The following is a 26,911-nucleotide window of genomic DNA, read 5'->3' on the forward strand; positions in this document are numbered from 1 at the left end:
AGTATTTCATCTGGGAAGGAGTAAGAATCACAACCACCTGCCTCTGTTCATGCACAGATGTGCCACGATGTGCTGCTAATTCCAGAATCAGCACGCAGGCTAAGAAACAAAACTTGTAAACCAAGTTTTATTCTGGGGATGTGAGAGAAAGAAGCTTTGCTTTAAATTACATATCCACCAAGCCAGGAGTCTCATTTCAGGAACAGCAAGATAGAACCTGATGAGAAGGATGTGCCAAACACCAGTTATAAGACTTTAAATTTGACTCAGATTGAGAAGAACTTAAAACTCTAAACATCTGAAAACCAATTTTGCTGTGGATCTGTGTTGCACTTGGAGGTTCAGACACAGTAAATTCAGAGAACATCCCTGCTTTTCTCCAATTTATTAGCATCAGAGTTACAGTTACTATTTCATTTTCACTGGGCTGTGCTCTTGTCCTACTTTCCAGTAATAAGGCAGTGTTGCTTGTCCTAAAGAATGGGGAAAATAACCATTAGTTAACTTCTCTCCTTCCTGTTATGTGTTTGCAAGCCTGTCCTTTCATCTGTTCCTTCACTGGGCCTAAGAGACTAATTAAAATCTTGATAAGGAACTTTTTTTTGCACAGCATATATGAAGATGTCTTTTTAGCCACCAAGCTCAAGCAGGAATGATCTTTGAAGAAATCTTTTCCTTTTTTAACTTTTCATCCTATGCCTGCTTGATATTGGGACCTACTTTCCTAATGCAGGGGAGTAATTTTCATTTGCTAAGTTAATTGGGTGTGAAGTACACGTTGGGACATTCAGATCTAATTTCAATATTTTATGTCAAACTTGGGCTGGCTGTTTCCCCACGACAGGAGGAGTTTTGCAGATGAGAAGGTGTCTGGTGCTGAAGGTGTATGTGCATATTGTGGCGCTGAGCTGTGCTGGGGCACGTGAGCTGTAATTAAAGCTGATCATGTTCCAATCTGATATCAGAATTAGTGGGCCAAATGCTGTGAAATGCTGAACAACTGTTAATTAATCGAACTCCCACTGTATCAGTGTAATTCATTCAGCATCTCAGAATTTAATCTAATTTAATTGCACCTACATTCATCTTAGATAAAAGTTAATTTCCCTATAGTCTTGAGCACTGTTATCCAACCTGTTGCTTGCAAACCTCTGAATGATCTCCATGAATAATTCAAGGCCCCACACATGGAAATTGAAACAAAAGAAGTGGGTAAATAATTGGGACAGTTTTGATGGAACCACAGTGAGCAGGACACTGAAAATCACTAGAGAAAACCAGAGAGGCAGATGACTTACAGAAGAGTTCTTTGGGAATTATCCACTGCACAGAAGCTTGGAATTTCAAGTCTTACATTTAAGTCTCCTTTCAAAATGTCATCCTAAAACCTGACATAGGAGTGGACCAAAATCAATCTTTTTTTTTTCCCAAGTATGGATCAGATTGAAGGGAACCAGTTTGAAGGCAGGATTTTAAAAGGAACAGAGCTCAGAAACTGCATATATTTGTGAAAAGAAAGAACATGAGTCACATTTATTGGATTTGGAAGATTAATGAACATTCGGATGTCCCTTGTGTATAAATGGCACCTCTTAACTCCAGACTGTGACTGACACAGGTGAGAAGCAGAGATCATAGCAAAGAATTTTATATAGAATATGACTTGAAATGAGTTTTGGAGCTTATGTCTGGATGACTGGGAGCTCCTCAGAGAGTTTATTTCACCAAGAGAATAATGAGTTCTTGTATTTCATAGGTTATCAACAAATTTCCTGTTATTTAAGGAAGCAGTTCTAGACTTCTCATAGGGGTAGAAGATGGGGGAGATAAGAGAGATCATGAGGTTTTATTCCTGGGGGTTTGAGGGCAGCAACAAGAAAGCAACTTTGTTTAGAAAACCAAGATCTTCTCCACATGAAATAATAAACCCAAAGAATTAAGTTAAAATAAGGCAAGATGAAAATTAACTTTTTTTAGCCTCAAAGATGTGTCTGTGTTTGTTTGTATTTTCTGTAATTGTCTGATTCTTTTCACAGGTCCCAGTTTTTACTGGGGTCAGTCTCCAGCACTTTTCTCCCTTCAGGGATGTTGTACGTGGATGAGCCTCCTGGTGTCCCTGTCCCCTCTAGCCTGGCTCTTTCAGACATTGAAAGCATGTTAAAAACCCATGGATAAAACTGCCAAAGGAAACAGAACTCAGAGAACACAGCAGTGGTCCAGCAGCATAGAGGATGCAGCTCCAAGGAACAAAGTGTGAGCCACAAGCTGGAGAACAGCCTTCCCAAAGGAATGAGTCCCAGAGCATGTTTATTTTCCAGCACATTGGAGGAAAAAAAAAAGGAACTAAGCAATGGAGAATACTGGAAATAAGAAGGCACTTGGTTCAAGAGCATCTTGGACTCCTCCTTCCTAAGAAACAGACCAGAAAATGTTGTCCATGGTGACAATGATGGGAAATGAAAAAGAAACTTCTTTGTGTATATATTTTGGGAAAGTGTTTAGCATCCAAATGTCATGTAACACATATTCTCTTTGTGTAGCTAAAACCAACACAAATGACCAGTTTTGCTTCACGAGAAATAAATATGGCATTTTCTTCAAAAATTTCAAAACAGCAGGAAATTGATGCTGCTTTTAAAAATTCTTTTAAGAAACACTTTTAGACACTCAATTACTCCCATTCTTTTCAACATGTTATTATTGCTGAAAATCATTCATATGCTTCCAAGAAAATTAACTATCACTTGGGTCTCAATCTCCCTTTCAGATGCTGCATGTGTTCGAGCTGGCTGTTTGCTTACCTTAGATTTGTGATCTGATGTTAGTGTCTGAATTTTAATTTCCGTTTCTTTCTTCAATTCAACACAATTACTTCCTCTAAAAAAAAGGAAAATTGCAAATGTGTGCCACAAGTTAAACATCTCCCCATTCAGTCAGCTCTTACTAATTAAAATGTTAATCAAAGTTGAAGTGCTGCAGTGTATTGGAATGGAATTATTTCTTCTGGCAATTTATTCACAACTTACAAAATATTGTTGGATTAATGATCATTCAATTCAAACACCACATGATTAATTCTAGATTGGCCCTGCAATTACTCTGTTGCTGAGGATGTGTCAGGCATCTCCATTTATGACACTTGGTTCCTTTTCCAGGCTTAAAATACCTTGCCAAGAGAAAGCAGTTTCTGCCTGGAAACTTACAGACGTATCCATTGCCTTGCCATGGTTTTATCCTCTGTTTTACAAGTAATTTTGCTGCTTTGCTTCAGTTTGAGGCAGAAAAAGAAGTCATTGGAGTAATTACCTCACGAGGCGATTTGGGTACACTAAATGTGAACACCTATTGACAATGCAGGTGTCCCTCTGTGGGAAACAGTGAAAAGGCTGCAGAGAAGGGGCCTCCTCACTCTCACAGACCACACCAATCCTCGGGGATAAATCCAAGCTATGGGATACCTTGTGTGACTTGGAAAGCAGCACATCCTGAGGACAGTCCTCACTCCTGCAATGAGCCTGTGTGTTGGGGTGAGGTGAACAGGCTGAATGCCAGTGGTAAAGGCTGTTTGGTGCAGCAGGAGTGGGGATTCCAAGGAACAGGCTGGGAAAAGCCTGGGGAAGGCCATGCTGAAGCTCCCCTGAGGGGCCTGTGGGTGAGGAGATGGATGACTTCTACCTCTCACCCACAGAACTGCCTTCACAAGCCCAATTACTCGGGCTGTGCACTGGGTGGGATGAAAAACTATTCTACTGCAGCTCCAACAGGCATTTCAATTCCTGTCTCACCAAAGTCAATCCGTTTGTGAAGGTGGACAAGCTCCATCACTACCAATCTTTTTCCAGTGAAGGCTTTTGTAACAGAATACAAATTCACACAGTGCAAGTCTCTGTTATTTTGTCTGGAGTAATACAGCATATTGAGAGGAGTCTCTTAACATCACTAATATCTCTGTGTTGGATTATCCACTGATGGAAAGTGGATGGAGCCGCGTTCACTCGTCACCTGCAGCTGGCCCTGATAACAATGGTCACTGCTTGGCTGCACAAACACTGAGACATGTTTGCTTTACAAAAGGAGATCTACAAAACCTCTAACAACTTTAAATCCTATTTTAGTATTAAAGTATTGTTAAACCTACAAAAATTAGCAAAAACACTTCTCCTCAAACAGTACCAGGAAAGTCCTTACTGGAAATAGTAGTGTGGTGTGTATTGTGCTCCCCCAGGCCACCAGAAGGACTAATCATTTATTTTCTAGCCATAGCAAGGGGAATTTTGTAGACATTTCTAACACTCTTGACACTTTAGAAGTAAACTAAAGCCACAGGTAGAGCTTCTGACCACTGTTACCTCTGTCTGATTTGTCCTGCACTGTGAAAGAGATTGATTCTTAGCTAAATCAAACATATTTTATCCCAAATTAGTCTAATTAGTTCAATCCCCGGTCTTTAGGAATCCCAGACATCAAAACCATCAGCTGATCCCTTCTCTGGAAATGCAGCTTTCATGGGATCTCAAGGCAACTTCCTTGGACACTGGACATAACAGGAATTGTCCCCAGCTGCAGAGGAAGAATCACAGTTAAAGCATCGAGTCACAGCTGGGACCGAACACCCAGGACAGCCCAGGCTGCTGTCACATAGCCAGGCTCACACACAGACAGTTTAATTTCTCTGAATAATCAGTAGGATCTTTATGTGCCCTCACGCTGTTTAAGAGTGGGAACACAAACATACCTCTCCCCATAAGCCTCTCTGAGATTTTTAGGCATTTGAAGTGTATGACAGAAATAGCACAGGGAGCAAAACCCTGTCCATCTGTCGGTGAATTAGCATGTGATTAAAAAATTCTCCTTTGCTGAACAATATGCAGCTGACATTTGTCACACCATGTGGCAGAAATGGACCACGAAAAACTGCACAACAAGATCAGAAGAGAAAGCCCTCTATGCACCTATCAAAAGCCTTTCTGTCAGGAAGTAACTGCCCATTTCAGAATGAAAGCCTTGAAAACATGTTTTACATGTTCTTCTATTACTTCTACTGCTTGCACAAGTTCTAAAATGGCAGCCAAGGAACTGAGCATGTCCTGTACTCCCTGAACCCAGGACTCTGGATTCATCAGGCCATTTAAGTTCAGTAAATGTTTTTAAGTCTGAACCAATGTGTTCACCTTGAAGCATGTCCTTCACTATATAAGTGCCTTGCTGAATGAGCTTTCAGGGCTGCTTACACAAAGAGCCTGAAGGAAGCCAAAATATTTGGATACAGAATTAAAAAGTGTTTTCACAGGGGGTCTGTGCCAAAACTAATTTTGATTTTGCTGTTAATTAGATACCAACAGTTATTCTTGTAAAACTTAAAGAGCCTTCAGATGACTGAGAGCTCTGGGTCCATGGAAAGTACAGAGTCCTGGTCAGGAACAGTATTTGCCTTTGTATTGGATCTGCTCTTGGAGTGGTCATTTCCAACTCTTTCTTTTTAACTCACTGACAATTTAAAACTATCATAAAGGCTTTGGTGTCCATGGAAGTGTTATAAAATTAAGAAGCTTCAAGTAGCCAGTGAAGTGATCTCACAGTGGGAATTGAATTATCAACTACATTGTTGATACTTGTCCCATTTGGGGTTACTCTGGAAACTGTTGTTATCCAGAGCTCCCAATCTCCTGTTTACTGCACACAGAATCATGTCCACCTCTACCTTTCTGCCACCCCTTCCTTTGCTGGTTTGTCTAGACAGGCAGAGGCACTGGCTGCTTCTCAGTCCAACAGGAACACTGAGATTCAAAAACACCAGAGCACAGGGAAGCCTTTCTTTCCCCACCAGAATTATGGTGTAATGTTTGTGGATAAATCCACTCCCACTGTAGTAAATAACTTGACTGTACTTATAAATCCAGCTGTACCAATAACCTTCTGCTGTGTTACATTCAATGAGGTTGAATTAAAACCATATTAAATTAACCGGTCCTGTAGCTGTGCCCTCTCTGTTTGGAGAAGTAGGAATTTTCTGGAAGAAACTGCTTGGATTAGAAATATTTGGGTGCTTACAGTTCTCCTATCTTGGACAAAAAAGTACATGGCCTTTTAAAAGAGTCTGTGAGCTTTCAGTAATTTAGTGAGAAGAATTTCCTCATCTTGTTTCCTTTGGACAGTTCCACTCCTGTCCCCTTACAAGTTTACAACATGTACACTCGAAAAACCACCACCATTCCAAATGATTTACAGAAAAAGCATTCAGGGAAGAATCCAGTGCCAAACAGGCATCTATGTTCAGTGTTCAGTGAGTGGGTTTGTTGCCAGTTGTTGTTGCCAGATGACAACAATATGAAATTAAGACTAACTATTAGGATAGTTGGATATGAAACTGAAGCAATTCCTGTTGTCTCCATGAAATGCCAGTCACAGGGCAGAAGGTGGAGAGGAGAAGCTGCTGCCAGATTACACCAGAGCAGCAAGGCAGCAGCAGCTCCTGCTGCTGAAGTCCAAATTACAATTAGACATTTTAATAAAGTCCCCAGTATCTTCCAGGAACCCTTCCGGGACATGCAGGAGAATCACACAGATAATATCCCAGGCAAATCTAAACATTTCACTCAAGTCAAAGGAGTAATGCTGATTTGTCTTAGCTGAGGACCTGAAGGATATTTTTTAATAAAACATATTTTGACTCAATGGCACAGCAGAACTCTATTTTTCTAAAACATTCAGTATTTGGAAGGCAGCTTCTCCCCCCAGATCAAATCACTGCTCCCCTCTGGTCACTGGGGCTATTGAGGACCTTGGTCTGCTCTCCCTGAACACACCAGTGACATTCCTAGAGTGCAGTGAGACCAGACCAAACCACGGACAGACAGGCTGAGGCAACTCCTTCACTTTTGATTTGAAAACTCTGCCAGCAGAAGACCAGAGAAAGGCAAAGGGAGCAGAACATTTATGGCCTCTTGCTGAACCTTCACGCAGAGCTCTTTCTCAGTTTGATGCAGGATGTTGGTTCAAGCTGCAATTCATTCATTTGAACGACCTTTTAATGAATGGTTTATTCCAGACCATAAAAGTGTTGCACTTAGTCTAAAAAAATATTTTGAAGTAATATCTTACCCCTTCTTCTTGATTGCCTTCTCTAACATCTTCTCATATGATACCTTTTCTTTATCATACTGGGCCACTATTTTGTCAATCTGTGTGCAGTGCAGCTTCTGCATGGCACTGTGCTCCTGCAAAACAGTAGGGCCTTGCAATTAGGTTGCTGGGAATTTAATGTTTCGTTTTATTACACTGAGCATAAACACTAAAACATTTCTTCTCTGTCTGAAAAACTAAAACCTGCAGTGAACCTTAAAAATATGGTACACTTTGAAACAAAATAATGATGGGGAAAAACTCAGTATTTTTGAATAAACATCCATTTAAATGCAATGTAAAAAAATCTCAGATCACATCATTTGAAGTTTCTGAATGTAAAGAAGAACAAATTTCAACCCATTCCCCCCTTCCTCTGTGTATCTCATACCGAACACAGTGCCAGCTCCTTGGCCACTGCAAATCAAACACTAGTTATTTATGGAAGGGGAGGAAAAAACTTCTCCTGATAAAAAGATGACTCAGTAACACACATTATACACCGGGGCATTCTTTCCCATAACAGGACTCTACCAGAAACCAACCACTTCACTTAGTGCTTACATTTACACTTCATTATTGAACTTGACTTCATATTTTCCTTTATCAGACCAGCTGCTCATAATGATGCAAATATTTAAGTAGCATGGAGAGCACTAAATATTGAATTTACACTACAATAGGAAAAACTTTTCAGTAATTCACATTATTAATATCCAATTGCTCCACATTTTGTCTAATTGTGACAAAAGAAATTGCATTAATTAATACAGCCTCTTCCAGGACTTTTATCTCTGTTTTGTTTTATAGCTCATTTTGCATCTATTCTGTGCTTGCCATTCCACTGCTCTTTGTTATTATTTTCTATACACCTTTGCCTTATCGCTGTTTCTTCCTCTAAAACACTAATTAAATCCTTTTACCCTCACTTTTACCAAAACATTAACACAAATGCTGCAATGCTTTTAAAAATCTAGTGCTGGGCTGTGCCCCAGCACTGCAACATCTGCCAGGAGCACTTACAGCTTCCAAGTTTTGTATTGAGTGGGGAACTGAATTTTCTGTTCTACAGGGGATTTAAAGGGAAACAAACAGACTCCATCTAGACCAAAACATGTCAACTCCACCAGGGAGTGTTTACAGTGCCTAACCAGGCAGGAAAAGACACCAACAGTGACAAGAATGACATCAGCTTGACAGCACCAGGCACAGGTGGAGTGACTGAGAACAGCCCTCACACTACCCACTCTCCCCTAAATTAGCACAACTAGACAATTCCTGCTAGAAAAGACTAAGCACAAACATTGCAAAGCATGAGACATCTGCCCACTCGTGTGACTCTTCCATAATCTGGGAGGGCACGTCACACAGAGCTGCAATTCCTGCTTTTCCCTCAGGACAATCATCATTTAAGCCTTCTTTGTTTATCCCAAACCCACTGTCATCTTTTGCAGATCCTCTCCACTGCTATGTATGTACTGCTCACACACAACTCTTCTATCCCAAAAAGATCTATTCCCCCATTTCCTTCCCTGATCTTCCCCCCAGCCAGTTCATAGCACATGGATTTGCTGGTGCACAAAATGAACAGAACTGGAAAGGAAGATGGGCTGTAACAACCTCCACGTGCGAGGCACAAGGAGCACCTCCCTGCCAGAGGGCCCTTGAATTACACGACCTGAAACACTGTTTAAAATGGGTGAGGTGTTTTGTGGTTTCCTCAAGTCCACTGAATTTGCAGTTTGAATTCACACACCTTTCACATGAACATATTTACAAACCACACTTCATTACAAACCGAAGCCACAGTTCTGTCAGGGCTCTGAGAAGCCACTTAAATGATACAGAAACACTCAAATCACAGCAAGAGTATCCATGGGAAAAGAGTAAAGAGTCATGTACTGTGCACAACTGAGATCGGTAGGACTGTCAATACACAACACAAGAATGAGAAAATAAAAAGAAGAAAGTACCACTTCCAAATCAGCAATCCATTGTGCAGAACTTTATTAATCTACAGTCCCATACTCTTGTGTTGTTGCTTTTGCATCACAAAATTGAGGGGTTTTTAATGTTCTCTTTTACTAGGCTTTAATTCAACCTGTGCATATATTCAGTGTTAGTATGAAGGTGCAGGAGATGAATTTTGGGCTCTGTACTTTTGGGTGGTAATTATGCAGTTCTGGCTGCTGTCTAGAGCCATATTAAATTCCTTGTGACTGTCCCTGTCATGTCTGAGACTGCTATAACTGTATTCACAATCACCTGTGGTGCTGCTGGCTGTTAGCGGGTACAGCCACATAATCCCTCACTATCTTTCTCTTCTGTCTAACTCAAGAAGCACAGAAACTGTGTGACATTCCTGTAAAATATTAAAATTCAGTAGGAGCCCATAAAAGCAGGCTGGTGACAGAGGAACTGGGTGACTGAGACTCTTTTTTTGTATGTCCATCTCCTTGCCTTTACAGCCCATCTGTGATGCCACCCCAGATCATTTACCTGAACAGTGTTCAGATCTAACTCGATAAAAAACTTTATAAAAAAAAGATATAAACCAATGGATATAATTCAGACACATCAGCCATTCTGCAGCTACACCACAATATTCATAGTAGGAGATTAAAATTACCTCAGGGAACGTAGGCAGGAAATGCTTTACTTCAAAAGCAGCTGAATGCAGGTGTTTTTATGGACGCATTATTTAAAGAAAAGCGTTTCTGTAACATGCAGGAGTGCCTGGATATATTATTTTAAAATTACCAAAACCACAGGTTACCAGAGCTGAGATTCAAGAGAAGTTGTTCCTAACAGGGAAGGTTTTTTAAGTGGTGACAATTGCATTAATTTACCACTATTTTTCAAAAGTCCAGCACAAGGACTGCTACAGGCTGATGGCTTCAAAATGGGCTGAGGTTTGGATCATGTTCTTTGCTCACAAGAGCAATCACCTGTTCTTCAGCAATCCACCAGCAGCACGGTGCTACCTCAGTTGTACACACAGATTTGATTTTTAGAGACTAAAACCACCCTGGAGAATGTTCTCTCTGCCCTTTCAACTATTCCTTCCTTCACAGCCTGGCCGTAAAGGGTTGGTCACTAGAACAGTGACCTTTCTGCCAGTCTAATGATCTCTACCCTACTTAGACTAGAAATCTTATTTTTCCCACAAAAAAGTGAAAAAACCAGCAGTGGAGACTGTAACCTCCACCTGCCCAAACATTCCTCTTTAAAAAAAAGGGATTAATAGCAAAAGCATCATGAAGTCACACTGTGTGATGTGTCCCTGTGTGTACACTGGGTATTACAGCTTTAGGGAGCTATGCCATGATGGAAACCCAATTAGTGATAATAAGCAGAAGGATTTTAGGAGAATGTTATCGTAGCTGCTGGACTCAAAAGGGCTGAAATATCCAACAGAAGTAAATAAATGAAAGATAACATCAAAGCAATACACCAACAGAGAGTGCTGTGCTCTGAAAAGCCTGGCACCAGTTAGTTTTTGTATTAATCTGGAAATGTGGTATCTGTGACAGCCCTACACCCTGACAAAACAAACTGATGTGTTCTCATCCAGAGCAACCAACCTCCAGGATTTCAGTGGAGCTGCTGCTGCTGCTTCTCTAAACCTTCGGTTTCCTTATTCCTCCAGCAATCTGGAGAGTTTAAGGTTAAATGAGACCCAACCTATTCCTGGAACATTTAAGATCAGTCTGTTTAACACCCAGGGTTTCAGAAGCTGGTCAGGACAACTGACTGCACAGCTCTCTGCTCCATCCCAGCTGATGGAACGTACTCAGAGCAGCGGTGAGTGCACCAAGCACTGCCCTGAGACCATCCCTGAGCTAACACGGTTGCACTTTCCTGCTCAGACTCTCTAAATTCCAAAAGCTGCCCTGTAGCAAGGCAAGCTCTAGGCAGGCACTTTCTTGTTAGGACAGACTTGCACTCTGTACTTAAGAGCAGCAGGAAGAGGCTGGCTCAGACACAAAGAGCTGTGCTTGAGCTAATGCTGAAAGCCCTTTGAGTGCACAGCATTTTCACACTGGGGCTGGTAATTTTTTCCTCAGACTACAGGAAGCAAGTGCAAGCCTGAACAGATGGATCTTTTCTTTTTAATATTAGCAAGCACAGTCTTGGCTAATATATCCTTACACTACTGTGGGTGACATCTATCAGGGACATACACCATTGAGTACATCTGTTTCCTACATAACCACACAACCAGTTCTACAGCAAACTGATGAATGCTGGACAAGGAAATGACAAAGTAGTGTTTAAAAATAAGAAGCCCCCAAAAAATTAAGCCTATGAAGGTCAATAAACTATTCATGTCAAGCTGTGTGGGTGACAGACACTTCTGCTTGAGCATTGCCTGGCACTCAACACAAAATCACTCATTTCCCCTTTGCACAGAGTCAGTAAGGAGTCTGAAATGTAACTATTTACTTTTCTTATACAGCCTTTAAACTAAGAGCCCCACAAATGTGCCAACTACTGAAAGTAATTTCTTCATACAAGATTGTGCATCCAAAGAAGTCATGAAAATAAACACAAAGACTGGTATGAAAATGTTCAGGCAACTACTGTACATCAGATTTGCAATGAAATCCTCAGTCAGGGATAGCAGGGGAGTAACTGCCCCAAAAGGCCAGAATGCATTTGCATGTACTGCCAAAATCCAGAACTTGAGACATTTTCTTCACTTTTTATGCCTCTTTCTGTAACAAGAGTAATGGTTTTCTAATGACAAAGGGCAGGAGAAAATTTGCCATGATTTTCCAATATAAAGTGCATTTGGGATAGTAACTGGGACATCACTGCCAATGGTACCAAGCAAAAAGGTGCCTGTGAAGTGTTAACAGAGATATAATGAGCAGGACTGGGACATTTCAATTTTCAGTTCCACATTCCAGTTCTCTGTGGTCATTTGGCAGTTTCTCCAGTGCCTGTCTGTGATGCAGAACCATCTCACATCATCACTGCCTTTCCCTTCCAAGCTGCTTGTCAATATGTCATGCAAGAGGGAGCTGATAAAATCATTACCTGCAAAAGGTGAGCTTTAGATGCTTATATGGGTCAAACAAACATGCACTGAATCTCAGGGAGACACACAAAGGGCTGCTGAAGGGAAAATGTGCTCACTGGAGCATATTTCAGTACATTTAAAACACATGTGCCTTTCTTAGTGGTCCAACTGCTGCTTCTTAGTCCTTCCCTACCGTTTAATTAGGAGCTGTCTGTGCTACTGAGTGAGATCTGCAACTGCTCCCAATCAGAGCATGTGGCTCAGAATGTCCTTAATGATCATACCTTTGCATGTTTCTTCTTTAAGGCATTCAGCTCTTTCTGCTGTTTCTTTAAATGCTTTATGTAAGCCTACAAAAAGAGAAAGTGGATCAATTTTTCTGTGGTCATACTGACTTTAGGCAGATAAAATCCTGGTTACTCAGGACACAAATTAGGAGCACACCTTGAAAAGCTTGTCCATACTTACCTTCATTTGTTTTAAATCTTCTATCTTCACTTGAGGAATAAGGTCTATACCTAGGAAGGTATTGATACAGTTTATCTAAAGCTTCATACATACCAGTACATCTCATGCATTAAAATTAGATTTCTACCCTAGAAACCTACATTTAAGTTAGCAATTAATTAATGTTTCTCACTACATAGAAAAATAATTGCAGGTTAATGAGAAAATGATTTGTCAAGACACGGCTAAGGTACAGTTAATTTCCCTTTCCCATGCACTGCTCAATCAATTGCCTTGTGAAAAAATAAATAAATCAAGGAGTGTTTTAATCTCTTACAGCTCTGAACTGAAGTGTCAAAACAGCAATCTAGGAATTGAAGAGAGCTCCTTTTCAGAAAACACAGCAAACCATTTATGAACATCTAAATGGGACATGCAAACTCCAGAACTTTGGTGCAGAGCTGGAGGTTGCTCTGGAAGCTCCATGTTCCAGTGGGGAGGCTCCTGGGCAAGGCTTTGTGCGACCACAGAAAGGATTCACTGAGGAAACACTTCTCAGATTAAAACACAGGAGTGCAAATTTACCTGCAGCCTGTATGTGAGTGAAGGTAAAATGTGCATTTTGCTTAACACCAGACTATGAGAAAAGGAGCAACAGAACTCTCGGAGACTAAAGGAGAGTTAAAAATGGAGGAGAAACACAAGAGAAGTGAAAATTCTAAAGGAAATGCAAACCAACATGCTGATCAGTCACACAAGATTAACTGCACAATTTAGATGAATGAAAATATAGTTTGATCACTTCAACTGCATTGCAAACAAAACCCAATCTCATTTCATGTTTATGCTTTAATGAATGCTTTGTGACATATTAGGATTTTTAAAACTACTAAGCACATCCTACACGTAATTAATAATAAAAATGTCAATACAATGGCATGAGTTGCCATTTCTAATTTTTTTCTGAGGTTTTACACAAAAATATTTGTCTCCATGTAAATACACTGCAAACAAATTCAATTAACTGCTCTTAATAATGTCTGTGGACTATAAGATTTCCCCTGCCTTGTAAAGGACTTTCTAACTTTTTAACTGGAAAATATTTAGATGCTGTAAAAGAAAAAGAAAAAAAGGCAGGGGGAGGGAGGAAATCACCTTAGGGAATATGGTTTGGAAGTCAGAGAATGAAAACCCCCAACATTCTTGTGCATTTGAGAGCCTTCCCCAGACCCCCTGTCCTGCTGGGTCAGTAATTTCTAATAGCAAGGTGAGTTGTGTATTGTAACAGTGGTAGAATTACTCAGATCTTAAGAGATCAGAGATAAGCAATACAAAATAAGGATCACTACATGGGATGTAAAATGAGCAGCTCTATTTTAATACGCAAGAATAAGGATCAAAATTGCAGACAGGAGCATGTTAAGTACTGAAATCTCAATTTAAGACCAGGCTGTGTCAGACTGGCGTGTTCTAAACAAACACAGTCTGTAGAGTGAATAGTGAGGAAAAAATACTTATTCACTCATAAATGAGCACATTTAATATGGATTTTTTTAACAATAAACATGCCATTTTTATTCAGAGTAAAACCACAAAGTGAAAACATTTCTAATTGTTGGGAAGTCTCTACAGAATCCAGTGAATTCTAAATACCTTTAATTACTTAAATCTGCAACTCTGCCAAGGGATTTGTGAAGGGAGAAAAAAACCAGAAGAGTTTCTGTGGGCTATGCCAGATAATTGTCACTCCTACTGGAACCGCTCCAGTAGATCTTTAGTAAACTCCTCCCAGAGTCCTGCATGTCACTGCTACAGGTGTACAGCCAAACAAAGAGGTCACTCAGTAAAACAAACCTCTATTGGCTTATACAGTTATTCAGTAATACACAAAAATTATTTGCGATCAAAGAGAACTCTCAATGGCAAGTGTAATTACCTTCTAAAACTGTAAGAATTAACAGAACTGCAAAATTAAAACTCTGTGACTTTCTGAGTCACTTCAGAACAAAGAGAGAGTGATTTTTGTGTACCTTTCTTGGTGTCGGGCCCCGATCCAAAGCCTGCAGTGGTGCTTGGTCGAAGTTCTGAGCTACTCTGGGGTGTCACATTGGCTTTGGGATTATTGGCTTTTCCTTTTCTGTCATTCTTTGAAGTGTCATTTGGTACATCAGCTATATCACTCTGAAAGAAACATTCAGGGCATAATAAATTGCTTTTCTACCTGTATTATAAAGGTTGGGGCCTGGAAAGTTTCTGAACTTGTTTAGTTTAAACACAATAAAATTGCAGCATCCTTTCAAACAGCACTATAGTAACGTATTTGTAACCTATTAGAAATAGCTACCTACTAAAATACAGCTCTGTTCTCATTCCTTGGAAGTTCTGCTTCTAAGCGATATGTGAGTGTGAACCACGAAAAGTCAGTCAGTGAATGGTTCATGATAATTATAATCACAATAATTCAGTACATGATAATTAACATAAGCCAAAGTGGCCCATATTTGAAAATAAGAAATGGTAAGGTCACAGGCCTTGACTGGAGAAGGACCAGTTTATGTTCATGAACATAAATGGGCTGTTTGTCCCTGAGTTCTACTTACAGTTTCGATACCCATAGCTCTCATTTGGTCTGCTCTTTTTTCTGTGATAGACAAAAATTTCTTTGGATCTGATAAAGCATCCACAATATCTGGAAGAAAAAAAAACAACTTTTCAGGATTTTCAGGGGCATTTGGAAGCTAATCTTTTACAAATGCCCTATTGAACCCCCATTGTTATGAGCCAGGGCTTGAAACAGGACTCCAGCTTTCTGTAGTAAATTTGGTGTTCAACTCCACAGCACCAGAACACACCAGGAATGTGGATCAGTTCACAGTGCACCAAGGCTGTGGGATTAATCCAGGTATCTCATTTAGGAAAAACCCACTGACTCCATCAGACTGAAGCTCCCCTGACTGTTGACAACAGCAGAATTTGAGACCAGAATGTGATCACCTGAGTCAACAAGCACTAACGACTTTGTCCCTTGATCCCAGGGAGTGCTTTCTGACTTGGGACTGCAGGGAATTGCAAAAATGCTGTTGTATTTCCTACCTAAAGAGCAGCTCCAGGTGGGTGGTTAAAGCAATCAGGGAATCTGTTCTTACTCGCCTTTGTGATGCCCCATGTCTGGAACATGACAGGCTCTGAGAAGGCTTTTCTAGGAACCACAATGACCAATATTTGAATCTTGCACCTGAGTAGTATCGTGGCACTACTCAGCCCTGGATACTGTACAGATTATTAAATCTGTTTTCCATATGCACTGATAAATCTAGAAGCACAGGTTTACAGGACGACAAAGGCACATGGATCTTCACCTGTATATTGAATAATCCCTTTCCATAACTTCAACAGTCAAAAAACCCCCAAATGTCAAAATATCCAATCCACAAAAGCTTTGGGAAGAAACTTGCCATCCTTTTTGTGCAAAGGAGGGGCTGGACTATATCATCTCCCTTTCAGCCTAAGTTGTTCTATGAAATGTTCCTCCAAAGTCACTGGGTGCATTTCTTAAGACAAAAAAGACAGAGAGGTTTCCCATTCCAACCAAAGTTGTATTAAATAGCCAGCATTACCCCTGGCAACTCTGTTTATCCACACAAATAGGTCCTCTCCAATAACTGCTGCGACCCAATGATGTCTTCAGCAATTTATTTCATGTACACAAAACCCATCTAGAGTTTATTTTTAGCCCCGACAAAGGCCTTGTAGCTCAGTACCGACTGTTTCTCCTTCCCCTAACCTAATAAGGGTGTCTTTTTGTCCTTGCCACGCACTCTCCAGTGAAAATGCAGGACTCCCCTGCCAGCTCGATGCGTCACTGGGAATCTGAACCCGATTATCACGAGCTCGAGGTAAAAATGACTGACGTGTTTGGGGGAGCGAGACCTTTTTGAACTGTATGACTAACCATGCAAGCACATCACCAAAGGCTCAGCACTTCTGCAAGGGAGCTGTGACTCATCACTGCCTCTCACAGTGTCGTTTGTCCTCTGCTTACGCTCTCCTTCCTCCCCAGTGAGTAAGGTGGAGGTGGGGAACAGAGTTTTGGAGAAGAATTGCAATTAAATACAAAACCCTGAAAATCACAGCATGAGCACATCACAGAGGGCTCTAACCACCACCCTAAGGAGCTCTGCTTACTTATGTACACATTTCTCTTGGAGAAGCTTCTCTTTGGAGAATGCTCCTTCATGTGCATCAATTTGTCCCACTGTTGTGTTTTATTTGGAACAGAGTAGCTGATGCAAATAAACCACAAGAAATTACTATGCTCTATGAAATAAATAAAAAACATGCATCTTTTAAAGCCTACAATGCATCACCCATTTAGTCATTATTCAGGGCATGTTTTTAAATCTTACTCATACAGGTTTAAAAAAGAAAAAGAAATTAAAAGGAAAGTAGGCAGCTGCTGAATTGAGCTCTGCCTTCCTACAGGTTTGCTAAAACAACCATGGAGATCCTGATGACACCTCATAAAGCAATGGGAAGTTCACTGGAGATGGTAAGTAATTAAAAACTGCATGCCAACAGAATACTAATGATTCCACCTGAGTGTCAAAAGTTATTTCCCAGTTGTTCATCATGCTGCTGTTCTGTATCAATGAGAAAACTACATAAGACACATCCAACATATCTGGGAAAGGAGAGGAGAACTAATAATGGAACTCACTTAGTTCCTATTAATAGAGAGTCTGGTTTTCCCACTGCTGACAATAAACTATGGCAACCAGTTCCCTCATTCCAGTAGCCTTTTACTGTACTATACTGTTATAGGAGTAGCCAGGCTTTTCTGCCTCTACCAAATAAACCACCTATGGAAACGCTGACAGTGTAGTACATCAACAAGTACCAACTGCACACAATTTGCAAATTCTAAACTGGTGTTCAAATTCTCTTCAAAAAACAAGTCTTTCACTTCTGAATTTTTAGGATGCAGTTTAAGAAAATGAAATGAAATTAAATAAAAAACGTTTTCTCCCTATTATGACCAGCACATTCAGCAGCTCAAGCCACATTAAACGTTAAAATTCTACGTTTAAATTCTATTCTTAGAAAAAGTGTGGTATCATAAAACATCAATCCCAAACCAGAAGCATGTCCTTAGTTTAGAAAATATTTTAACTGAGTCATTTACTGTCAAAAGCTTCAGCTCAGGAAAGAATTAACGAGTACACTTAAATGTGTCCCTTAGACTGATGGTTCATTTACCCTTGAGAATCTCAGGGTTAAGCAGAAACTTACATCTCTCTTGAGACAAGTCCCTCAAGTTAAATACTGTCAATGAAACATGCTGCATAAAGCCAGGGCAGTGCTCCAAGGCCTGTGGCAAAACTCCAGCTGACTTGCCAGAAACCAGGACTGCTCATCTGAACAACTCAGAGCACTGAGTGGCCACTCCTTGTACAGGCAGCAGGTTTGAAATTGGTTTTGCAAAGAGTAAAACATAGTTTTTATCAATACTATTTCATCAGTCAAGTCTGAGGTGAACTTCATTTTGCTGCAGAGTCAGAGCACTAACATGTAGCACAGTGCCAGTTTTACAGTCTTAAATGGTTTATATATTGTCCAGTGTACAAGCACATTTCACCTGGAGTGAGGAAAACCCTTCCCCAAGCCACAGCCTCATGTGAACTTACCCATTACACTGATTTAGGTGCAGTAATGATGATTCTCAGTTTTTTTCCTACACACATGTGGCAATTTGCCACTGCTCAATATACATGACCATGGCCCTGCCAACCTGATCACGGAAATGGCTCACACTAAAAATAACTTTCCTAAAACCACACTAGAAATACATGAAATTGGGAGAGAAAAGTGCAGAAGGGTTTTGATGCTAAATTATTTCACAGACCATTTTTAAGAATTTGCCAATATCCTCATGAATATAGAAGTGCCTTTGTTTGAAAAAAACATGTCTAGATTCTCCATGAATTTTCTATACCTATACACCAAGCAATACAGCTAGAGTATATTTTAACCATTTTTCAGACATAAATGAAAAAAATAGAAGAATCTTCCTAAATGGTCAACAGAGAAAATCATGTTGAGCTAACTAGTAGTAGCTTATTTTTCATACAATTTTGTCAGTTAACAGATACATGTCATTATCATCATTAACACTGAGGCAGGCACTTGTTCAGAAAGCTGATTTTTTAACTCAACATGCAGAGTTTCCAAATATTTAGAATTCTAAGTCTTTCCAATCCTCCAGAATTGTTCAGTACTTCCAAAGAAACACTCCAGAGCTCCAGCACATAGACACAGGTTTCTCTCACCTCCAAAACCATCAGGCACGTATGTTTTAAGCACAATGTTGCAGAAAACCGTTGGGAGGGAGAGTGGCTTGTTGCCCTCATTCCGAAGGGAAATGTGTCTGTAACCTGCTTGCAGCCCATCCAGAGGCAGGATCCTCTGACCAATCAACTTATTATTGTCATCATACACTGCTATTCTCAGGACAGCAAGATCGGGGAGAATAACCTGGAAAGCCACAAAAGGGAGACATTTAATGACTTGAATCCTCCCTCCCTCCCTCCCATGTGTGAAGCATTCCCTCCCTCTGCATGCCAGGAACAGACCAGCATCACTGTAAGATCAGGTCATTCCCTGCAAACCCCACTATTCATAATGAATCTTTCCCAGAAAAGCTTTTTTTCCCCCTAAATAATGTGTAGATTTCAGAATATGTAAATCCTGCACCTCACAGTTAGACCAGGTAGATATTTTGAAAGACTTCCCACTCCTTCCCTACCTGGTGACTCACCAATTCTTGTGGGACAAGAGTAAACTGTGTCTTCCGTTTCCCATGGACTTCCCCTTTGCCACTTTCACTGTCAGTCTCAGAGGGCACAAAATATGCTTTTGGTCTCTAAACCCACCTGAGAAATTCAATGTAGTTCTGCAGGCACAGGTAACCACCAGCACTCATCCCATCCTCCCCCTTACACAACAGAGGGACGACACAGAACCCACGTCAGAACGACTGAAGCTTTATTTTAATTAAAATAAAAACAAAAAAACATGACAGAAGAACAATCAAACACTACCTGAGAACAACTACGTAGGATTAAACATCAGCTTGAGGAGAACACTGTAACACACATAGGGCAGGTAAGACCTCCCTCTACAGCCACAGATCAGCACATCTTTCATTACCTGGTGGGCTCTGTCACAGATTTCAGGGAGCAGAAGTGGGGACTGAGTTTATCACTCCCTCTCCAAGAATTTGTTCGGTGGTAGCCTGGTGGGCACTTCCACCCTCACTATTTTGGCACTGAGCACCCCAGGCCTTCATTGCCTCCAACAAGAGGAGTTGTTCCTGCTGTGTTTATGCCACTCACCTGTTATCAGTGTGTGCTGATTCCCATGCTCAGATTTGATAAGGGCCCAAGATGAAGAAAAACAATCTCCTGGCTGACTTGCAGCTCAAGAGAACATGTGACTATATAATTGCTCACTGCAGAGTAGAGCAGAAAGTCTGGGGAACATTGGCATCAGCCACTGTCCCCGTGTCCCAACACACAGGTACCCCCTGTCAGACAGACACTGTGCACCCTGTAATTGATGGCCCTTTTGATATAAGAAATCAGAAAGCAGCAGATGCTGCCCATATGGCCAGCAAGCCCTGGGCAGCAGGACTGCCTATCATCGTGCCTAAGCATCTTCCCTGAGCCTCCTCATCCTCTGGGAAAAGCACTCCAAGTCACATCCATTGCAGAAAATATCTGAGCTCAGAAAAAAAATCCTGCATCAACTAACTTTCTATTAAAAACTGGTTATACTGTTAAGAAAGCCGATTAAGTGTGTAATACACCCAAGTGTGAGGTGTTATCTCCAGTAGGCAAAGTCTGAATTTTGGAATAGAAGTCTGAACTTTGGAATAAAAGAGCAACAATTCTCCATGACAACAAACCAGGTGTAAGCAAAACAGGCGTTATCACAGACAGCACTGCTAACACATGAAGTCTGGATGAAACTCCAGCTGACAGCAAAAAAAAAATATGTGTGTATCATAAAGACTGAGAGATAAAAACTGAACATGGATGAATGATCTCTCCCTTTAAAATCCCCATATCAAGAAAAAAAGGTTTTTTACTGAAAAAAAAAGGAAAAAATACAGAAAAAAGTACATGATGCACATGGACTACTGAGGGAGGGAGCTGGCAACAGGCCAGAGGAACACAGCACCATTCCAACTTCTCCATGTAAAACATTGACCTTAGCTCTGGATGCAGCATCTCACCTGCCCTCTGGGCTGAAGGAACAGTGCAAGATAGCAGGCACTGCCAGGGCAGGGAAGGAGGAATCTCCAAGGACTGATGGTGTCCACCAGCGAGGGCTCATGAGCAGACTGCACACCTTGAACACAGGCATGGTCACAGGGGAGGTGGCCACCTCCAAGTGGGAGGAGGAACCAAAGGGGAGGAAAAGCCAAATGGAAACAAAAACAACAACAAAAAAATCATGTGGCAGCTACAGAGGTTATCCATTAGAAAAATAAAACAAAGCAAAGCTAAAAAAAAAAGAAGCAAACCAAAACCCAAAGAACCTCTTGAAAGTTTATATTTCAGCTTTACACTGTTTACTGCAGTAAACGGGCCCTACAAAGCCTTTTCCATGGGAGCTGTGCCCATTCCTGTGCTCAGGAGAGCAGGGGAGCTTGTGTAGCACTGCTGGCAGCCACAGAGGGTGCTTCCCCAAGGCCCTACCTTTCGGAACACGAAGGATTCCTCATTGTACACAGGGTTCAGGCCGTTGTTCATCACCATGCGCGTCCGGAACTCCTTCCGGATGGTGTCCGTGGGCAGCCCGTACATGTCCACCTCCACATAGGTGCCAATCTTCTTGTCTGACAGGAACTGACCAGAGATCACCTGCAACGGCCACAGGGCAGTAAGGGAAAGCAACACAAAGTAGGAATATTGGAAATACTGAGGGCTTTTTAATGACAGCAGTCTGAAAAATTGCTTTATGTAGAGCAGATGTGTTTATTTCCTTATAGGAAAATGGCATATTTAGCACTAAAATTGCACTTTTCTGATCAGACCTTAAACATACCCTTAATTTGCAATGACTGTGCTATGGTATTACCAGTTCTAAGTCAGCCATCCCAATTAGCTGATGGCTCACAGACACATTCACTGTATTACTGAAAATCACTGAATGAAACAACCAGATCGGGCCCTGCTTTTCCAGAACCTTCTGCTGGGAAGCACTTTGTTCTATTACATGTCTTGACTGCAAAGGGGTGAAAGGAAACATTTGCTCTCACATAAGCAAAGGTTTTAAACTAATCACATGTCAGCCTGACTCCATATTACATGTCTAGAAAGTGCAGGGTGCTGAAAAAGGAAACTAAGAAAAAACCCTGACAACTCTATATTGTTATGTATATGAAAATTTGCAATTTCCCTCCAAGCCAAGGTTAATCCAGTCACAGCAAGTGATTACCCCAGGGAAAATATTTATTCCATCAAGATGATATATTACTTAAAAACACAGCTAATGTTTTCATTACTACAATCAAGGAGGAAAGAAAAAAACCTCAAACACAATTTCACAGACCTAAACTCATTTCAAACCCTTTTGTTTTCGTCATCTAACATTCTTCCAGGGAACACTATGGATAATAAATATGAAAAGTTATGCAGCTGAGGGTTATCATTACTGGCTTTTGGTCCACTCAACTCTTAAATGACAGAATTTATATGGAATTCTATACTGGTTTTAGTCACACCAAGAAAAGTAACTGGCAAAACATTTGATGTAAGAATTATCTCTAGTGATACTTAGAACTTCTGTTCTCACCACCAGATCCCCCTTCATTCTTGAAGGGATTGTACTGTCATTAACATTAAAGAAAAACAACATTAATAAAGCATGTTTATTCTTTTGGAGGTGTAGCAAATGAAACTTAAAGTCTAGAATGCACAAGGAATACTTGGTCAGAGAATTTGAAATTTAAATGCAGCACATGGAAAGTGATGACTGAAAGCTGAAGTCTTTTGCTCCGCAGCACAAAGGGCATTTGAGCAAAGACGTGTCAAGTCACAAAAAAATGGTTTTACAACTGTCAGTCTCCTTCCAAAATATGATACCTAACCATGCTTTGTAACTACAACAGGTGATTTATGGACTTTCTTACTCATAGATAACTCCAAAGTAAGGACCTTCATCACAGGAACCATTTTTCTCCACTTACTTTGAAAATATCCTGCCCACATGTGCCCATATTCCTCCTTGCTCTATAGTGACAAGGAGCATTGTATAATTTCATAATGCACACAGAAATGACCTTCACTCATTCATTCACTTGTGTGGGCTTATGTATTTCAAAAGGTGTTAGAATATTATAATGTGTAATAACAAATCATTTCTAGTTCTATCCTGTTCCACTCGGCTCACGTAAACAAAGACATCTTAGCCAGCAACAAAAGAAGAGGAAACGATTTGATGAGATCTTCACAATCTGAACACATTTTCTGTAGCCACCTTATTTATTTCTGCTGGCTTTCAGATGTGCTCTGGATGTGCTGACAGCTGTGCTGCTGTTTTACCTGCACAGAACATGTTGCAGCAATCACACCATCCACAGGAGTCTCGGAGAACGGGTCAAACGTTCGGTCCGGTCGCCGCATGAAATCTGGTTTGAGTAGGTACCTGATTTCAAGTTAAAAAAAGAGAGAATGATTCTTCTGTGGAAATTACAATTGTATTAAATGCAAGTGAAATGGTGTTGTAGCTTTAAACAAAGAACTGTCCTACAGCACTGCAGAATACAGACTATTCCAGCTGCAAGTGTGAGGAAGTAAAAGGAAGTATTATGGTTGTCCAGGACACTGATAAATGTTAATCTTCATTTTGAATTACCAGCTACTGAGAGATGAAAGCAACCCTGGATTTCAACAAATGTAATATGATCAAGGACATTTCAAAACAACTGAATGATACATTTTAAAAATACAGCGAGTTATCATATAATAAAATGTAGATGTTCCATTTGTTTTAGTTCTTTAACTTTGAAAAAACACAGAAGGCTTTTTCCATTTTATTTTTCTAAATGAAGCAGTTCCTTAGAGTCAAGACTTGTACAATAAATTTCAGCTTGAAGCTCGTTTTTTCATCATTGTTATGAAACCTTGGGGGAAACAACTGATAATGTCAGTGCTGACAGATTGTTAATTACAGAGGTATGAAAGGTACTACCATAATAACACTTCCAGTGCGTCCCTGAGGACTGTGCAGTGGATCAACATATCTATGAAGCCACTGTGTGCTCTGATCAATCAAAACCCACAGATTCTGCCACTAAAATGAAACAGCAGCTGATCACAGAAATGCTGAGCTGCACATTACAGAGGTTCTTCCAGAGGTGGAAGGAAATGTGTAAGTAGAGGGATCTTGCTAATTCTGCAACCTGAAGACAAAGCTGCTACAAGATTTTATTCACCTTTAGTCTCTCTAGTGAATCACTGGTACACAATGTTAAAAAGGCCTAGACAGAACTCAGAAATAATTAAAAAATGTTGGAAAAATTCCTGTGGAAAGAATGTCAGTGTTTTCTCCCATTTTTTCATAACATGGTTTCTGTTTGGAGAAATAATACTCCTCATTTTTCTTACTCTACAAATGTGAGTAAATTCATAATATTTTATTAATTTAAAGTAGGGAACTATGAGAAAACACCCTTAGTCTCTGCTTCCAGCCTTCTGAAATAAAGAGTGCTGAAGCTGAGCTAGAGGCTCAATCTTGTTTCACCAGCATGAAAACTATAAATCTGAGAAAAAAGGAGTACAGACAGAAGGAAATGTTTTGTTTTCACTTTCATTGCCTTGCATTCTTACTGTGACTGAAACACCACCACGTTTATAATGCATATTAAAATATTACCATGATTACCACCATAGTATCAAAAGACTGATGTAATAATCCAGGAATTTAGTTGGTAATTTTGCCTGTCCTTCAGAGAATCTGGCAAAAACAAAGGCACTCTTTTACCAGGCTTGTGGTTCCAACAAGAAAAGAACCACACTCTGCAGTGAAAAAGGTTTGTTTTATTTCTATTAATTACAGAGGCTGCACCTTTGTCAAACCCAAGAGCCTCTACCTGGAGAGCTCACAACAGGGATAAAGGCATGGAATGGCCAAGCCCTTTGTGTCTGTTCTGCAGGTGAGGAATTTTACCAAGCTTCATCATCTACTCAGATTTTCTTCCTGAATAAGATTTGTAGTAGTACAAAGAGTAGTTTCTTCCCAGGATGAGTTTGCAGATTTTAATGTGTGTCTCAATGGTGATTTCCTGTAATTTATCAAACTCCTCCTCCTTTCTCCTGATGTTAATGATCAGTCTATCCTATTAAAGTATAAACTCAACATTTAAAAAAACAGATCTATCAGCATCACTTGGGCATCCTTTGTCATGCAAAAGTCATGAGCAATAACTTGCACAGCTGGAACAATTTATCATTCTCTGTGAAATCTGCTCAGTACACAGATTAAGAAAATGTTCCCTGTGTATAAAGACTCAACCTGTCCAAGTAAATTTGGCAATTCTCTGAGCTGTGCAGTGAATCTCCATTATGAGGCATTTCTTCAAAACAAGGCTGAGAAGCTGGAGATGTGTTTAAATAACTGTGTATGGCAATTACAACCTTCCTAATTTGCACACAAAGCCTCTTCTACCTCATCTTTAAAAACTGGGCAGAATTAAAAAGCATATTCATCGGAATACCTCCTCACAGGGGACAGTTCTCCCTGAATTCTGCTAATCTCTACTCTTCACCCAGCACCCCGTTTTTCTTTTGTAACACATAATTAAGAGTGACAAAACGTTATTAAAGCCTCAGAAAAGGATTCTGATACACAGTGACAACAGTTTAGATCCCATCACTCACCCGCACGATCCATTGTACTCAAATTTCCCTTGATTCAACTGCATTGCTAAATCTGTCAAGAGAGAAAGAAATTCCTGACTTTCCTGCTGAATAATGCAGATCATGAACAACTGTTTCAAGAAAAGTCAACTATCCAGAATAATGAGTTCAAAAGAAAAATTAAATTTAATGCCTATAAAACACACATCTAAGAAATAAAAGGAAGCCACAGGAAAACTTCAGATTTCTTCACAACAGCAACAGCTTTATCAACCACACCATGTCTGTGCTTGCTTAGGACACAGTCTCTCCCGAAGTACCACAAAAACAAACCACGAAGATCATAGCAGCATTGCTTAGTTTCAACATTTAAACTGTGAGTTTTGGTCAATGCATTATTATGGCACCTTATGTAAAAATATACAGTGAACACATAATAACCTTCCTCTCATCCAGCACCCTCCAGAACTTTGTAAGAAATGTTTCCCTGCAGGTTTCCAATTGGAATACAATGCCATTGTTAGCCATAACACAGGAATTCTCTTGCCCAACAGACTCTGCCTTCAAAAGGGAACACAACCTTTTCTGCATGTTCTCCGATACACAAAATACAGGTTCTCACATGCTCAGATCAGTTATTACTCTCTTCAGTGGGCAGTTGTAACTTTTATTTCCTCAATGATCCTTATCTTGACAGCACAGCTGGATCACAGAAGATGAACACAGGAAAGTTGCTCCCCACTTACACAATCAGTGCTCTAAATGTGCAGTGTGAAGGGGTTGGAAATGACATGCAGTGGGCAGTGCCGGGAGCACCATGAGGCTCCAATCTGCTCTCATTCCAATGGAGTGCTCTAAAACCAGTGTATTCCAATAAAGCCTTCCCTTGCTTCCTCAGCTGGTGAAATCAGGGCACAGCTTGCAGGACAGAGCTCAGGGAGTGATGGTTAGGAGTGTCTGCAGTACCAAAGACACTGTTCAGGGAGGGGGGAAGGAAGCACAGAAGCAATGCCACAGCTAGAAAAAGGAAATGGAAAATCTGTTCTGCTGCATGTATGACTGAAGGCACTCCTAGAGAAATGGTAAACCCGACAAAACAACCAAAGCCTACCCTGTTAGTTACACTCACACCTTCACTGCACAGGAACAACACCTCTCCCCTCAGTTTACCCTCTGGAGAGGCACTGACATTCCCTGGCATCTTTTTCTCAGCTGGGATCTCAGACCCCATTCTCTGATGCCTCTGAATGCTTCACAGTGACTGGTCCAGAAAGGCATTTGTCACACAGTCATTACTTTTTACCATCTTAATCTGCACACTCCATCTTTGCTTTTCAGACACGCACCCAACTGTGCCCAAGCTGTGTTTTGTGAAAGCAGTGATTTCCCTGTA

General features: G+C 40.5%; 1 protein-coding gene across 6 annotated transcripts in view; it reads right to left on the minus strand.

The window, feature by feature from the left end:
- Positions 1-26,911, minus strand: part of PLCB4 (phospholipase C beta 4) — a 188,127-nt gene that overhangs the window by 12,947 nt on the left and 148,269 nt on the right. For all 6 annotated transcript variants that reach the window (XM_071582151.1, XM_071582148.1, XM_071582149.1 and 3 more), the window contains 10 exons: positions 25,540-25,591; positions 23,203-23,305; positions 21,355-21,519; positions 18,922-19,126; positions 15,196-15,284; positions 14,626-14,776; positions 12,617-12,666; positions 12,433-12,498; positions 7,102-7,217; positions 2,802-2,877 (listed from right to left, as the gene is read on the minus strand). In XM_071582151.1, coding sequence (XP_071438252.1) covers positions 2,802-2,877; positions 7,102-7,217; positions 12,433-12,498; positions 12,617-12,666; positions 14,626-14,776; positions 15,196-15,284; positions 18,922-19,126; positions 21,355-21,519; positions 23,203-23,305; positions 25,540-25,591 — 1,073 coding nt within the window. The remainder of the gene's footprint in view (positions 1-2,801; positions 2,878-7,101; positions 7,218-12,432; positions 12,499-12,616; positions 12,667-14,625; positions 14,777-15,195; positions 15,285-18,921; positions 19,127-21,354; positions 21,520-23,202; positions 23,306-25,539; positions 25,592-26,911) is intronic.

Source organism: Pithys albifrons, chromosome 2, assembly GCF_047495875.1.
Source record: "Pithys albifrons albifrons isolate INPA30051 chromosome 2, PitAlb_v1, whole genome shotgun sequence".
NCBI classification, from domain to species: Eukaryota; Metazoa; Chordata; class Aves; order Passeriformes; family Thamnophilidae; genus Pithys; species Pithys albifrons.